Raw genomic sequence first — 17615 nt, 5'->3', positions numbered from 1 at the left:
GAGAGCTGAAGGTCACGACCCGATGAAGCCAACAGGACCACATCATCTGCTAAAAGCAGCGACCCGATCCTGAGGTCACCAAACCGGACCCCCTCAACGCCCTGGCTGCGCCTAGAAATTCTGTCCATATAAGTTATGAACAGAATCGGTGACAAAGGGCAGCCCTGGCGGAGTCCAACCCTCACCGGGAATAAGTTTGACTTACTACCGGCAATGCGGACCAAACTCTGGCACCGGTCGTACATGGACCGAACAGCCCCGATCAGGGAGTCCGGTACCCCGTACTCCCGGAGCACCCCCACATGAGCCCCCGAGGGACACGGTCGAGCGCCTTTTCCAAATCCACAAAACATGTTTAGACTGGTTGGGCGAACTCCCATGCACCCTCCAGAACCCTGCCGAGGCTATAGAGCTGGTCCACAGTTCCACGGCCAGGACGAAAACCACATTGCTCCTCCTGAATCCGAGGTTCGACAATCCGACGGACCCTCCTCTCCAGAACCCCTGAATAGACTTTCCCAGGGAGGCTGAGGAGTGTGATCCCCTAAAGTTGGAGCACATCCCCCTTTTTAAAGAGGGGAACCACCACCCCGGTCTGCCAGTCCAGAGGCACTGTCCCCGATGTCCACGCGATGTTGCAGAGTCGTGTCAACCAAGACAGCCCAAGGCGGACCTCATCCACCCCAGGGGCCCTGCCACCGCAGAGCTTTTCAACCACCTCGGTGACCTCAGCCCCAGAGATAGAAGGCCCCCCCCCAATGTCCCCAGACTCTGCCTCCACGTCGGAACGCGTGTTGGTGGGATTAAGGAGGTCTTCAAAGTATTCCTTAGACCGATCCAGGACGTCCCCCATCGAGGTCAGCAGCGCACCATCCCCAGCGTTATTATATTATTTATTTTTTATTTTGTTACTTTTAATCATGTTGTTCCTACCTATTACAGGAAATACAGATAGGACAGAGGGCTATACATGGATTAATTAAATCTACAAACAAAATGCTCAGCAGTGCTGAGGGGAAAATGTCATTTCAGATAATTAAAAAGTACATATTAGGTTATATGTACAGTGGAGAAAAATAATAAATATGTACGTATACATAAATGAGTTTGTCAAATAGCACCAGTTCATCATCGTCGTCATCTGTGTCACTGTCAGCCATTGGAGAAGTTGCTAGTCTGACCTGCTGCCTTTTCCCATAGGGTTTTATATGGGGCCGCCTTGCTTTCTTCCCACTGCGGAACCATTTTTTCACAGCAGATTTGGCACATGCAGCAGCAGCTGCATCTTCTTCTTCTGGTCCCTCCAGTGAGATCATCATTAGGTCTTCCACTGTGGCTGTGTTGAGATTGATCCGCCAGTCAGTTTTGACTGACTGGCGGATCCTCTACCTTGGAGGTGGACATCGGCATGACTTGAATGATTTCAATTGTGTGGAGTATGTTGGGGAACTCCTCAGACCACACCCTTAGAATCTGTGCCCATAGTTCCCCCCACTTTAGACCTCTGTAACTCCTGTTGATGACCTTCTTAAGACGGGTCCACTCTGCCATTACGTTTTCTACAGTATTTCCTTGAAATGCTCTAGGAGCAGCAATACCTCCTCATTACCATACTCAGTCAGATCTTCAGGCCAGTGCTTAGGGTCCAGTTTACACATGGCCATGAGGATAGTGTCTGTTTGATACCTTTCATCCAGGCAGGCCACAATGTCATGGATGAGCGGCTCTCTGGAACTCTTCAATCTTTCCTCAGCATCTGCATAAGTGTCAGAAAGCGCTACACCTCTGTAACTACCACACCTACACTCCACCTTCACTGCTCTCAGCTTTGGGCCATCACCTTTCGCCATGTCTTTCAGCACCTCTTTGGAAGTCTCAATAGCCTCCACAGCTGTGGGGAGAGAGATGCTGTCTTTCTGGAACTGTAGAGATAGATGGGACAACTCACTCAAAACATCCATGTAAAGTCCTACATGGAGGAGGAATTCATTGGACTTGACCTTCTTGAGCCATCCTCTCACTCTTGCAGCATCTGCTTTCTTTATATCTTGCCGCTGATCACTTCCCACCTCAGTTAGATGAGCGATGACTGCGGGGGTGTTCGTCTCAAGTGCTTTAAGGGCTCTTCTGCGGTGATCAACCCATCTGGTCCCATCTACCCTAGTGGGTGTCAGGACAGACTCGTCTAGCAGTTCAGCCAGCTGGTCCAGCTCCTGTCTTCTTTTCCCTGACCCTCGATAGAAGGACTTATAGAAAGATAGGAACCCATCAATCTGAAAAAGGAAAACACAAACAAGGCGTTGAGAATCAAAGTCCCACAATGTTTATACTGTTGGCTTTAGGGTCCAGCGATGTTAATTAATACCATGTTTTTTATAATATGTTTTTTTATATCAAAAGTTAAAATTTCACACAAACCTCTTGATTGAAATATGTTCCCTGGAAGGCATTCTTACAGGCTAGCTGTAAACGATGAGCTAAACAATGAATGCCTATTAGCCATGGCATGTCCATTTTTAGCTTTGTGTAGATGCCCTGCCTGCAGCCAAAGTTAACTCTGGCTCCATCTGCTCCGAAACCAACAAGATGATCGGTCCAGTTAGGGATGCCCTTGGAGATTAACAGTGACCGGATGCAATGCAGGATGCCGTCAGCTGTGGCGCTCTCAGTGTCCTCAATTCTATTAGGATGATAAAAACACACAATGTAATTATTTTTTTTATACACCAAACAGAAGTTAGCCACTTCAGAGAAACCTTCTACCTTAGTTACCGGTACCCCCAAAATAGACCAACATGAAAGTTGTAGACTGAGGTGAAAGCGCTCAAAAGGCGCTGAAGGCAGCGCTTAAAAAAAAATCTATGGTTAAACTGGCCGACTATCAGGCCCTGTCACCTCAGGCCCTGTCACGGCTGGTCACAGTCCTGTGTGACAGGGCCTGACAGCCCTAGGCTATGACAGGGCCCGACAAATGAATGATGAAATGAATGAAGTTATCACTCACCATAACGATTGCGTGTTGCTTGGTCGCCTGGTGACGAAAGGCCACGTATTTCTTGATATTTTCACTCCCCTTGATGAAATCAGCTGGAGAATTTGCCTGTGCTGGATTGACGACTTTGGCAGCAACCCGTTGAGCACAAGATCGACAGGCTTTACAAAAAATGTGTGTCTTTTTCTCGTCATTTACCTCCACCCCGAGCCAATCTAGCTTCCATTTTTCTATGGTCGCTGGGTGAGTTAATTTAGTCTTTGGAACCAGAGATGGTAACGGAGACTGTGTTTGATTAACCTCAGGTGTCCTCACACTCGCAGGTCTGATCAAGAAGCGCTCCATTTTCTCTTTCTTTTTTGAGAACGTTCAATAATATACGCACACGCAACATAGGTCAAGGCGGGAATCCAAAACATTCTATGGCAGGGGTGTCAAACTCATTTTAGGTAAGGGGCCACATACGGCCCACTTTGATCTGAAGTGGGCCAGAGCAGTAAAATAATAGCATAATAACGCATACATAACAATATTTTACATTTAATCATTTTTAGCAGGCGCTCTTATCCAGAGCGTCTTGATGTTTAAATAATAGGTGAAGGTTTTTGATGATAAACCCTATTTTAAGGTCTTTCTACAATAAACTAGAAACATAAAGACCAAAAACTCAGAATCAGCCGAGCCGAGTGCACCAGCTGGGCGTACGCCTGGGTGTAACGCCGACGTAGAACTGAAAGTTACGATTAACTTAAAGTTACGACTAGTGCACCAGTTAGACTTAAGCCCTTTATGTGCTGCACCTCACCTGGGTGTACATTTTACGCCTAGTGGGGAACAGGCGTAAGTTGGAAAATCGGACTAATATAGGCTACATGGTAATTATAATGTACAACAGTTTGATCGCACATGCAGCGTGTCTTGTTTATAGGCAACATATGGAAAGGGCATTAAGGCGAGAAAGATTCGTCCGTCATCGCAAAATTCCACTGTTAATTTTATTGGTGATCGATTTCCAAGCTGATTGTTTCTGTTCGTGTTGATAGCCTATTATTAAATTTCCCCGTGAGCACGCTTCTATTCTGAGTAAACAACTCTAGAAGTTTTCTAATATCTCTATCAGAAATGTATTTTCTTTTTCTTTTGTTTTTTTAATCCATGGCTTGTTTTGAAGGGAGATTGGCCAGCTATAGAGTGCGCTTTGGATAGGCTCTTAAATGGGTTGCTTGGCAACGATCGACCCTTTCGCATTTTCAACAAGGACGTGCATCTTAAAACCAGGCGTAGCTACGACCGTGGTCTGTCAAGCTTGGTGCACTTGGTGTAAATTCAAATCACAAAGTCGGACGTAGCTAAGACCGACGTAGGAGTTAAGACCAACTTTTTTACTCCCAGCTGGTGCACTTGGCTTATCTGCCTGGGCTCTCCTCTGCTGAGTCCCTTTCTTTGTGACGCGTTTGCCGTCAAATGCGTCACAAAGCGAGCAGCGAGTGCTGCTGCCTGTGGCAATGAGTGTTTCTGCCTCCGGAGCAAACATCGCATTTAAGTTGTTTTTGAAGCAAATACTGGATCGATTAAAAAAATTACAAAACGTTTGTTTTTTATTTCTTAGGGGCATTTTTGCCCTCGTGTATTTCCGACGCTGCCTATGTGTATGTCTATGTGATTTATGTATGTATGTCGGTAAGGTGTATACGTGTATAAGCTACTGGATGACCTAAATTTCCCTTGGGATTAATGAAGTATCCATCCATCCATCCATCCATATGAGAACCTGGTGTTCTTGAATGTTCCATTTGTTCGGTCTCACCTGGTCGATGGCTCGACCCCGACACTGGAGGATGATGACCTCCAGCAGCTTGGCGGCGTGGCACTCTGCATCCTCCCCCGCATCACTGGTTAGCACCTGTGTGGTGGAAATTTGGAATACAGTTATAATGTGTGTGTTTTATATATGAGGAATGTGTTTTAAGGGAAGTCTAAAAGTTGGTTAAGAAGCTTGATACAGTGAAAGTTGATTCAACTCATTTGGTAGAGATGCCACCTGTAGTTTTATAACACCTAACTAGGAGACGTGAAGTCTAGGGACGGGAAGTCTGGGTGACCTGGGAGAGTTCTTGTCACCTGGGGAGGAAGAGATAGCTGGGAACTGATAAAGCTGCTCTGACCCTTCCTGTTGCATGGGTGGTGTTAATTAAATACTTGTTTGAAGTTGCCCACACAAAAGACAGTTGACCATTTGACTGATCAACTTCTGTGGCTTTAGTATCTACTGTTTTGGGGAGAGATGCCACATCAAAGAACTGTGGGACACTTGGTATGGAGTCAAACTGTCACTGAGCAGTGCTGACCAATCACAGAGTTTGCTACATTGATGGATTGACCATCAGAAGAACCATTTGATCTAAAGTTTATATAAGGTAGCGTTTATGATTGTTCTTCATCACTCTTGCGAATGATCTGTGGCTAGCACCTCCTTCGTTAGACTGATCACAAAGTACTTTGTTAAATCTTATGCTAATGTACAAGCTAAATAAATTAAATTGAAACCGCCATCTCTTGACTATTCAAATCTACACAGTGCCACTAGAATTATTCCACTACAACCTGACAGAGGTCAGAGGTCACAGACATACTTGCACGCACATTACAAACAGTCAGACAAACACTCTCACAATACACAAAGTAAATAAGAATTACACACAGACACACACACACATTAAAGAGACTGTCAGACACATGCATATATTAAGAACACACACATGGCCATACTGTGTAGGAACTCACCTTTCTGCACATGGTGTAGATTACCTCTAGGTGTTTGGGGTTGGATAGGAGCATGTCAGTGTCCACGGTAACATAGTTGTGCAAAAGAGGCATCATGTCTAAGAAGAAAAAAATGCACAACCTTAAACCTCATCATTATCATCACTAGCATCGCCATCCTGCCATTCTACCAGTCTCTGTCTCTATATTTGTGGTGACGTTAATACTGTACTAAGGTTTCATCTTGTTTTTGAATGCATCATTCCTAATAAAGAGCCAGTTGATTTCTTTCTAAAGTATTTTTAATAAAATTATTCTTCATGATAGCAAACATCTAATTTTGCTATCAAATGCATAGGCTTACCTCTGCTCTGACAGACTCTACAAATTGTATTTTAGAATTGATTTATAAAAAACTATGAATTCTCTTGAAAGTCACAATGAAATGATTATCTTAGGTGACTTCAGTAATAACTGGTGATTGTTTATTTGGTAGGTAGAAATTTAAACCTCACTCAGTTATAAATTCAGTAATCCGTAATACATTTACAAGAGTGGATTATCGGACTTCATCGCTGTTGGATTGGATACAATATTTGTCACAAATCCTGAAAAGATAACTCAATCTGTAGTTGTCCCAGATTCTTTCAGTGATCCCTCTGTTATATTTTGTGTCTGAAAAATAAAATTCCTCCTCCCAAATATATTACACTGAGACAATGCAAAAAATATTAATGTAGACTGTTTAATTCAATACCTAATTGATATAAACTGGGATACATTTCAGTTAATTCATTTTAAATTCAAGTAACTGCAGTGTTTCCCACAGATTACAAAGCAATTTGTGGTGGTGGTGGTGGGGGGGGGGTCGCCCCGTGTCTGCCCGGGGGGGTTCAAAATAATTCCTTCATTAATAATTCGTTACACATTACTTTATTATATTAAATAATATTAATAAAAAATTAATCACACGCCCAACCCAAAATACACACATTTAACACCCTATACAAAATTCACACCCCATTCAAGTCATATTTGCCAGAAACGGAAGAATAGAAATGTGTTCCCTTATCCTGAGACCTGCTTTCTTACATTTACATTGTCATTTAGCAGACGCTCTTATCCAGAGCGACTTACAGTAAGTACAGGGACATTCCCCCCGAGGCAAGTAGGGTGAAGTGCCTTGCCTCTGGGGGGCAAGGCACTTCACTTCAGATGTTTCCCCCGTGAAGTGCCTTGCCCAGGGACACAACGTCATTTAGCACGGCCTGGAATCGAACTGGCAACCTTCAGATTACTAGCCCGATTCCCTGACCGCTCAGCCACCTGACTCCTCTTTCTTACCTGCCTGTTCCTACATCTGATTGTCCACCTCACCTATTGCTTCAGCTGGCTCTCTCACAGCAGCATGTTGGATGCTGTCCTCCTCTCCTAGTCTTCAATGCCTAACGAATATCTTTCTCTCCCTGACCCTGTCTTTCTGCTGCCAGCTGTAGGTATGTAGCAATGCTATTGCTAAATAACTATTTAGCTGGTTGGCTCCATGACGCCGGTAAGTAGGGCACGTGAGATTGCTCACCAAAAGAACAAAGAGGAACCCACTTGTCTAGCAGATTAAGACATGTTATTAGGTACCTAGCAAAAAGTAACCTCAACTTTCCTAGACTTTAAGCTATGGTACTAATGCTGAGGGCTCGCTGATATCGCTGTCTGTCTAGAACGGCATATCTATGCGTCGTTGCTAACGTGTGCTGACGTTGTGACTGTGTGTCTGTATGTGAGAGAGACGCGTGAGTGACCGAGAGACCGAGAGACGGAGAGAGAGCAGGGAAAGGAAATGCATCTGAACGAATACGCTGCGTGTTTTAAATAGCGTAAACAAAATGTTTAAGATCCTGTAAAGTAAATTCCATGTTTTGCTTCTAAGTACATTATATACGTGTGAAATGAGTTCCTGAAAGTATGTGCAAAGCGCTAAAACTTTGTCGCACTGAAATGTGGAGTTAGACCGAAGAACAGTTTCTCTTCCGTTTTCAGATCAGGTTTTAATGGGCGGAGCCAAAAAATGCCCTATCTATGTCATTTCGCCCCATCTACGTTAGATCACTGAATGGCTCCTCCTGCTGTACTGTTATTGTAGCTTACATCAGCTAGCTAGCTAGCTTTAGGATGTCTCCCACCACCCGCAACTGAACTCCAGCTGCGCTGCAACGCCATTTAAGTTCCCTGTTGATAATGAAAGGAAAAATAGGTGGATAGATTTTGTGAAGACCCACGCTCATGGAAAGCTTCGGATAAACTCCAACAGCCGCCTCAGCGCCACTGACCATTTCACGGCGGACAGTTTTAACATGAACCAGATACAGACAGGGTTCACCAACACACGGCTTCTCTTGCAGTGCGGAACCGTACCGAGCATTGCCCCCCCGGCTGTTCATCCTCCGATCACACCTGGACCATCCACCGCCGCCAGCAGTTCATCACTCAGTTCTGTGTGCTTGTTATAATTATAATAGATAACCTTTCCAGAGGTATCTCTGCTATAATTAGTGCAAACCGCTAACTTGATATTAGGCTACTCGCTGTAGAATGATGGTATTTTGGTGAAACGGTAACCTAGCTAATGTGCTAGAAGTGGTTGGAGAGCTCACTGTCTGCTGTCTCTGCTGTAAATTTTTACTCCTGTGTTACAGCTCAGGGGAATATTTCATTTATATGCTTCTGTATGTTTCACTCATTGAACAAATACATTCTAATTCTATACTGTTTTGTTCGGCTTGACGTAGCGTTCATTATTTGGGTCGTAGGTAGCTTACTTGAGAGAGGCGGCGCCTTCCAGCGAGGGGGCCGAGCTTCAGCTCCTTCAGGCGACACGCCCCCCCAGTCTCGAACAGAGAAGACTGCTGATTTTATTACGATTTCAAAGCCTGATTTAACATACTTGGTGTTTTTTTTCATTCGAGTTTGGATGGGTAGTTAATAATACATTAGTCTGTGGTGTGGTGAACTTGAAACTCTTTTTTAATTCCACTTTACAGGATCTTTAAAAAGAATACCAAAACGCAATATGTGGCGGCCGGTGTTGATTCTGTTGCGCACCGCCACGAATTAGTGTATGTGTGGGAAACACTGAACGGATACACAAAATATATACATGCTCCCATGAAAAATATTAAAGGTAGACATAGCTGGATCAGCTAACATTGTATTAACCTTTTCAAGCAAAGGGATAAAACCTGGGCCAAATATCGTTCGTCTCAAGATTATGCGGACTGGTAAACCTATAGATTCTTAAAGAATTTATGTAAGCACAAAACATGGAATGCTGAATCTAATTACTATTTAGATAGCTTTTCTCATAACCATAGAATGTTTGGTAATTAATGTAACCCTATTCTCAATAAAATAAAAAGCTCCATAAACAACATACTATTCTTCAAACTTGTTCATTTTTATTTAGACAAATCTTGTCTACTGATGTTTTTCATTTGAGTTGAAATAAAGTTGTAGTGCTGGTAGAAACGGTTTGGAAACCAAATTTGTAAACTTTGTAATACTGTATGCTCTTGCAGATTTATTAAAATTAAACTGTTAAATTCCCCCAATGGAAATGTGCCAGTTACCCCTTTTCAATAGATGGAGACCCATTTCATGTGAATAATTTGTTCCAATATTCAATCAATCTGTTCCAATATTTTATCTCCTTTTCAATCTGGTTAAAAATGTATTAATACACAATTTAGTTCTTCCAAACTTCACTAGTGATGTGTTCCAAACACTTGATAGAGGCCAACTCAAGGGTGCAATTTTTTAGCGATGTTTACAAGACTTTTGATATGGTTGATCATTATCTTTTCTTTGATACGTTTCATTCTATTGGTTTACATCAAAATGCTCTCCTCTGGTTTGACTATCTGCATAACAGTCAACTTAGTTTTGTGTTTTGTTTAATATACACCCTTGAACTGACCCTGTTATGCTATTTTCTTCGGTCATACAAAGACCCCTTTCAACTAGTTGTTGAACAAATGAGTCCGTACACCACTTCTTTTTTCTATTTATATTAATAACCTACTTCAAATATACTCAAATTGTAAGGTTCATTTTGATGCTGATGACACTTATTTACACTTCTAACTCTGACATATTACAAATCCAGAATTCTTTACAGTCCTATTTTAATTAGGTCCAAAACTGGTTTCATAATAACAAACTTGTCTTGAAAAATAAGGCTTACAGCATCAGTGAATTTTTTTACATAAATGTGTTTACTGATATCAAAACTGCCTAAGTAACCAACTGCGATTGAACTAATGCGATTAACAAAGGCTGTGTCTACTACCGAGCACTTGTGCACTTCCGAGCACTCACTTTCAGTGCTTAAGGCGCTTACACTGACAGAACCAGCAGAATTCAGGGCACTGAAAGTACCTGGATGGCGCACTGCAAACGGTCAAAAAATGCAGTGTACAACAATGGACACTACTCGCCCTAAACGGGCACCATATTGGCTACGTAGCGGAAGAGGAGGAGCGCTTTCGGCAGCTTTTCATTTCATTTCTAAAATAATGGGGGACGAAATGACTCGCGAGCAGATTTGAGTCTGTCACTTCCGCCTTAGATTCGCGAATGCCACGAGCAGATTTGCGTCCGTCACCTCTGCCAAGTGGTTAACGTAAGTGTTCCATTTGAGAAAGCACTAATCAGCGATGGAGTGCACTACAGATGTAAGTGCACTGTATTGCAGTGCACTGTATTGCAGTGTACTTCGTAAAGTGTTCGGTAATAGACACACCCAAACAGGGCCGGAGTGGGGCCACTTTTCAGCCCGGGAGTTTCAGGCCCAAGACCGGCCCTTTTTTTTGTATACCAAACAGGGCCGGATGCAGCCTGCTTTGACTGGGGGTGCAGTGAACCTTTCTGGGGGGTACCATGATTACAGAAAGAGATCGTATAATCCTTTATATTGATACAATTTTTGAGACTGCTTAACGATCCGAGTGTTAATCAGGCCGGAGCCAGACGTTGTAAACATTCGGAGCTTTGCCCCAACCTAGGACTTATGGGTTTGATGTGATGCAAGATAGGGACTTCTACACTTAATGCGCGCACTGTGCGCGAGCGAACATTTTTGGCCATTATTTGAGCGCAAAATATTTTTTTTGCTTTATGTAAAATAAACAGACGTTTTTCAATTAGTAAAACCTTGTCTAGTGATGCCATCACTCCGGCCCCAATCCATCTATCGTTACGGTAGCGCCGCCCGTCCCAGCTATCGGTAGCCGATCTGAGAAAACTTTTTGGAAAAGACGGGCTATGGACCCAACCAACTCTATTTGGAAGGGGAGAACTCCCTCACATGGTACAACCCATGCAGAGGCTGAGGTGTCAGAATGCAGAACGTGTGTAGCCTACTTTAAGAGAAGATAGACTAACGTGACAAATGTCAACAAAAAAAAATCCTCGACCAGCCCAAAAGTGAAGCGGCCCACCGGCCCAATAGTGAAGCGGCCCACCGGGAACTCTCCCGATTCTCCCGATTACTCACCCCGGCCCTGCACCCAAAGGCATTCGCAATGAAATGAAACTAAGCAAGGAAATTAGGGAAATTCGCTTTTACAACTGATATTCAGCTGCTTTCAAAGGGGCTGGCTAGCAAACAGAACGACAACATAAAGTGGATATACTTTCAGATATATAGCCTAGATCCCTGAATTGTTACATAAATGTATGTGTTTACTGATGTAAAAACTGCTAGCACATTGCAAACGTACAACAATGTATGGTGAATTAGACCTACAATTATGACAACTGGCTCAACCATTGTGCATGTAATGACTTCTGTTATGAACTAGGTTAGACTAAATTTGAAGATATTTGTTCTGGTAAGGCAATTTAACAGAGGATCAATATAGTAAATTTTGATCCCCATAACAAGCAATTTTTTACTTAGGAAACAGCAGACATAAAATACCCGCCTTCAAGAAAGTTAACGCTTGTCAATGGAGCGATCCCAGACCCTCTGTACAAATTAAATGTACGAGGGTCTGGTTAGGACAGACCCCCCCCTCTCGGCTTGAGGCAACGGCCCCGGTGGATGTATAGGTGGTATTGTATTTCCGATTTGCTACCCGCCTCGTCCGGTCGTTTTTATTCTATTAACTCAAGTAAACATATCTAAATCCATCTCCGCCAATAATTTTTGTTCGATTCTCGAACCTGGCTCATACAACTAGCTTTTTCATAGAATAATTTTCCTGATTTTTGCTAAATTTGAAACCAATCCGAAATGGGTAAACTAGCACCCCATTTATTTGCTTACGTCAAGAAAAGTTGCCTGGAAACGTGCTCGCGGATACGAACAGGGGACGAGCACAAAAGGGAACATCCGCATCAACATCATCAGCTGATTTACCTGAGCTGAATGAGAACAAGGAGAAAGGACTTGATAATCTACAGTTGCCTACCTTTATTGTAGAAAGTTTTACAAATGGTTGCATACATACATGACGGTTGTTTGTAGATTTTATTTCCGTTATTTTAAAGCAGATTTAACCATTTTGTAATGAACGCTATTATGCTCATGGCATGACAAATGTAATTATAGCCTAATTAGTTATAATATCGTTGTGTAACGGGTGTGAACCTGTGAAACTCACTCCTCAGGTATGTAACAGGCCATCCGCATCAACGAATAGCTAGCTTTTCTTTGGCGTAGTTGGTAGTGGTCGCGCTTGGCAAGTCAGAGGTTGTGCGTTCAAGACCAGGTAGTCAGGTGGCTGAGTGGTGAGGGAGTCGGGCTAGTAATCTGAAGGTTGCCAGTTCCATTCCCGGCTGTGTCAATTGACGTTGTGTCCTTGGGCAAGGCACTTCACCCTAGTTGCTTCGGGGGGAATGTCCCTGTACTTACTGTAAGTCGCTCTGGATAAGAGCGTCTGCTAAAATGACTAAATGTAAATGTAAGACCAGCGAGTGGCGAACGACACCTTGTTGTGACGGAGCGTGGTTAAGTCTGTTACATACCGTCACAGTGGCATGTTACAGCATAATTATAGATTGTTGACATGTTATTCTGGAGCAAAGACGAAGATGAATAAATCATGTCTGATAACTACAATATTGTTATGGTCGTTATATTGTTAGAACTTTATGTCAATTAACATCACAACGATGGCATTAACAATAAGCTAGTAATAGTAAGCAACACTCATCATCATTATAATAGCAACATAGGTATAGGCTTCATTTAGCTTGCTTTGCCGAGCTAGAACAACGACGGAGCCAGATATTCAAGTTTACAGTTTCTTTAATCCGACACAATACTTAAGCAGTCAAACTAAAAACACGAAGCAAAAAGAACAAAGTATAGGCCCTGCACTTATAATACTACAGTACAAATAGTATTGATTTTCGTAAAGTTCACATGTATCTGCTTTTTGATCGGACTTGTAACACATTCTGACAGTTTTCTGCAATGCCTTAGCTGTAGCCCACAAGCTCGCAACTGGTTGTCGCAAAGTATGACGTGTACAGCTAGTTGCAAGCATGCACGAGTTTCGGAGCTAGGAACAAGCTTCTGCGCAAGACCGGATGAGTCGGTCTGGAAAGATGACGCGGTCCATTTCGCGCTCTTGCTTGCCTCACTGCGCCACTGAGCACTTTTCATAGAAATGAATGGGGAAGCCATCTTGGAAGAAATATCTAGCTGTGTCTATTAATATATAAGTCTTTGGGTTAGGACCAGGCTTCCTTCAAATGTGTTTGTTGGGTGTACTCAAGGCCTTTCCTGCGAGCACAACCATTGTTCTCTCTCATATATTTATTGGGTGTGCTCAAGCCTTCGACGAGCACAACCATTGTTCTGTTTCATATATATTTATTATTATTTATTTTCCCACCCCTAAAGATCCCTCAATATTTGGACTACATAGACAACGCCGGTGTCAAAAGGTTCGTCTTGTTAGCGATTGCGTTGCTTGTATTTTTATTTACGTTCCGTTTCACGGTTTAGGACCTTACAATGTTTCTGTGGCAAAAAGTGCCTTGTGTGCACAAAGGGAACTCAGTGCTAGCCTAGGTCACAACGTCAGCACACATTAGCAACGACGCATAGATACGACGTGCATAGATGTGCTAGGCTGGCTAGACTGTTGCACACTATCGTATCGTGCCATGGTGTACTAGCAGCATCATACATTTAAGCAATTCAAGACTTGCATGTACAGTAAGTAATTTAAACTCAAGTTTGTGTGGTGCGTCGCTGTTTTTCAATGCCACAGGCTAAACTTTGTCAAAAGAAACGTTTTTCACATCCAGCACATTCAAACAATCCTCTCAGTGAAGTTTGGCTAGCAACAGCAGCAGCTAGCTTGCTCGTAGCTCAATTTACCAAATGGTCGCATTTGGAATTTGTTACTGACAATGATCGCTTCCAGCAAACTTCTTTTGAATAAGCCATTTCCCCCTAAATAAATGTCAAGCTTATTTACGTTTTTGGGGGCATATTTTCAGTTAGGAGATGGTACTGTTTGAATCGCGCTTCCATCTGAAATACTGCCGGTGACAACGTTGTGAGAATAGCTTGTTTCAAAGGGGGTTCAGCTTGTTTCAAAGGGGGTTTGTAATGAATGAATTAATGTAAAAATTACAGTTCATAAACAGACCCATCTGCAACCAACGCAAGCAAGCACACCCAAATTGTACCCTCTCTAGTTTGTACATACTTGACTGAGTTATGCTTCAATTGCTCTTTATGCTGATGATATTGAATTAATTTATTATCCGGGTCATGATAACGAATCTTTCTTGTACAATAGCTGAGGTCTGGGGGTGTGGGTAGGACAGGATGAGCGAGCTGTGTGTATTGGAAATGTATGTTATGTAAAACTGTTTAGTCTGCATGTATACTATAATTTTGTATTTGTGTTTTGAAAATTAGATTCTACATCTCAAGGGGCAGTCCTTTCAATAAAGTCAAATACTTTATGCCCAGCTTCACCAAACACCAACCTCAGCAGGGCTCCAGACTAACTTTTTGCCTTGGTTGCACTGGTGCGTCTAACTTTAGGTGCACCAGCACAAAATTTAGGTGCACCCAAATTTTTCCTTGCGTCGCCACAATTTCAAAGTCACTTTTTTATCACGCTCCATATACATTCATATATATTATGTAAATGATCTTGACAAGAATAAGGTGTAGGTAAATACTTTTTTTATTTGAAGCACAATTATACTGTATATAAAAAATAAAATATTTTAAGTGTTTCACTGAGCTGCCAAATAAAAACATTTTAAGCAAAATAAAACATCAAAATAGAAAGTGCTACTGTTTAAAATTGCTTACCTGAACTGAGACCTAACATTTCATGGCTCATAGCGAGTCCCCCCTTGCTGTCGCATGCCCTTCAGATGGCCAACACCTGTCACACTCTCCCTAACATCAAAATCCTAGCTCTATGGGTTAGCTCCATGGCCCAGCTCCGTAACTTAGGGGTGGGCAATACATTTTTACAAGGGGCCACATGATAAACCTTAAATATGTGGGAGTGCCGCATCAACGATAACTTGAACTTAATCCTGCTCACTATTCATTTGCTCCCATCGTAAAAAGCAGTAAAGTATATATTTTGATTAGCTTCTACTGGTTATCAGAAAAATAAGGTTGGTGTAGGTCAAATAGGAAAAGACTATAGAAGTAATAAACAGTAAAAAAAAAAAAACGATCATTACATCAGTGTTTCATTTTATTTGTAACTAGTTAATCTTCACAACACTCAAAAGTTGTTTTGCAGTATGTTAAACTTTTAGCTTTTTGTATGTTTATACAAAAAGCAATACTTTTTTTCAGTTCATTTTGTTCTGTGAGAGTAATCCAGTGGGCTTGAACAAGTGCATCGAAATCTGTCTGAATGTCTGAGGTGGATATGCGAAGGACAGCTGACAGGTGATGATCAGGGTCTGCAGCTCAATGAGCAAACCACCAGCAGCCTGCGCCCACTGAATCAGTCAATTTCTTATTATGTCTGTGTTAGTTTTTTTTCTTTAGTCCCTTAGTGACGATTCAAATTGTAATCCTTCAAAACAGCGACCTGTTCTCCACAAACTAAGAACACAGCTTTGACTTCAGTAAACAGATACTTAGAAGTCCATGTCTTGCTAAAAACTACATTCTGTATCAACCTTTCGTTTTTTCATTTTAGAGGGCGAACCAACAGCTAACTATCCTGTCGATGAGGTTGCGCAAGCGCACATATGTAAATTGCCTGATCACTGTAGTCTTTCAGGACTACATATTTACTACCGCTCAACACATTTATTTAAATTTTTTGATTTACCTAACGCAGGCCGGATTGGGACAGCCCGTGGGCCGGTTGTGGTCCGCGGGCTGTACAATGCCCAGGTCTGCCATAACTGATTCTCTGGTGCTCAGGTCGTAATTTCAATCACACAGCACGGAGCAGTGCAGGCCTACAGGAATATCTGGACCACAGCCAATCAGAGGCAAAGACCCGCCCCATCTCTGTCTCTGATTGGTTTAGACCACGATATGATCCAACCATGAGTGTGAGTTCCGTCAAAGGAGAACAAACGCTTCGTTCGTGGAGAGGCAGCGGATGCGAGGAGGTTAGGTTCACCGGTGCGACCTAGGAAAAACTTTAGTCGCAGCCGTACAAATTTTAAAATGAGTACAAATTAGTCACACTCTAGAGCCCTGCTCAGTTGTGTATGTGTGTTACCTGTAAAGTAGTCGAAGCAGTCATGCTGGAAGACCTCGTATAGGACCCCTAGCAGCTGCCACATCTGGGGGGAGATGGTCTGACAGGTGAGCCCAAACGCCAGGGACAGGATCTCCTCATAGAACTCTGGAGGAGGTGGTGGGGATCGGGGTGTTGAAGTGTTACATAAGACCGTGAGAGTGCAGGTTGTGTACAGCCTGGACAGGTTGACAATGAACTGTGTGATTCACAAAAATCTTCCTTAAGGACAGAAGGTGCTATTAAGATGTGTGTGCATAATTCCCCTATTGTGGCCTCTTTCAATTCTTCCTCATACTCTTCCCCTCCTTCCTTCTTCCCCCTCCTCATATCACCTTCAGACATAATAATTAGTCATGGTTTGATCAAGCAGTCTCTCTGTATGTCTCTCTCTATCTCTCTCAGGACTTGACATATGTGACACACAAAAACAGAATGACGCGCGCACACACACCTGCCATACCTATGATGGGCTTCTGTAACACCAGACCGATGACCTGCAAACAGATCCCCTCCAACTGTTGAGTAATCTGAGAGTGAGACAGAGTGAGAAAGGGGGGGGGGGGGCAAGCCTGCTACAGTATCAAGAGAGGAGAGAAATACACCTGCTGATATCTCACCTCTTTGTGGTCCTCCATGACAGTCAATATAGTGTCAATGGTGCTGAGAATGCTCAGGGCCATGACAGTCTTGTCCTCACTCTCCTCATACTCCTCACTCTGTAGCACCTTCGTGAAAATCTCAGCCTGCATACACACACACAAAGAATACATATCCATACCACACACATACCTCATTCTCCTCACATATTTTATATATATCTGTTTTAGACAAAAACACACTCAGATAAGAGTGCAAACAAATACACACGGTTCAGGGTCTAGAGGACACTAACCAGGTTCTGCGTCATGTCCACGGCGATGACGGCCACTTCCTGGTTGTACTCACAGATCATCTTCTGGATGACGTTGGTAAGGTCGTCGTTCTCCGTCTCCTTCACAATGTGCAGCAGCTCCTGCATGATGGGTCGGATGTAGGGCCTGATGTAGACTTTAGCTGCAGAGACACAGAGAGGAATGGGACTTAGTGTGTGTGTTTTGGTCCAG

At 42.9% G+C, this 17615-nt stretch overlaps 1 protein-coding gene across 4 annotated transcripts in view; it reads right to left on the bottom strand.

Annotated features, from left to right (window-relative positions):
• The window catches only part of ipo8 (importin 8), a 54930-nt gene that overhangs the window by 16748 nt on the left and 20567 nt on the right, over positions 1 to 17615 (bottom strand). The window contains exons 15-20 of one of the 4 annotated variants that reach the window (XM_067254639.1): positions 17405 to 17565; positions 17130 to 17255; positions 16964 to 17039; positions 16492 to 16617; positions 5777 to 5874; positions 4800 to 4895 (exon numbers count right to left, since the gene is read on the bottom strand). In XM_067254639.1, coding sequence (XP_067110740.1) covers positions 4800 to 4895; positions 5777 to 5874; positions 16492 to 16617; positions 16964 to 17039; positions 17130 to 17255; positions 17405 to 17565 — 683 coding nt within the window. The remainder of the gene's footprint in view (positions 1 to 4799; positions 4896 to 5776; positions 5875 to 16491; positions 16618 to 16963; positions 17040 to 17129; positions 17256 to 17404; positions 17566 to 17615) is intronic. The other 3 variants (XM_067254640.1, XM_067254641.1, XM_067254642.1) reach the window with 3 other exon arrangements.

Source organism: Osmerus mordax, chromosome 17 (assembly GCF_038355195.1).
Source record: "Osmerus mordax isolate fOsmMor3 chromosome 17, fOsmMor3.pri, whole genome shotgun sequence".
NCBI classification, from domain to species: domain Eukaryota; kingdom Metazoa; phylum Chordata; class Actinopteri; order Osmeriformes; family Osmeridae; genus Osmerus; species Osmerus mordax.
The sequence above is the reverse complement of the archived record's forward strand: the minus strand, read 5'-3'. Positions and strand labels throughout refer to the sequence as shown.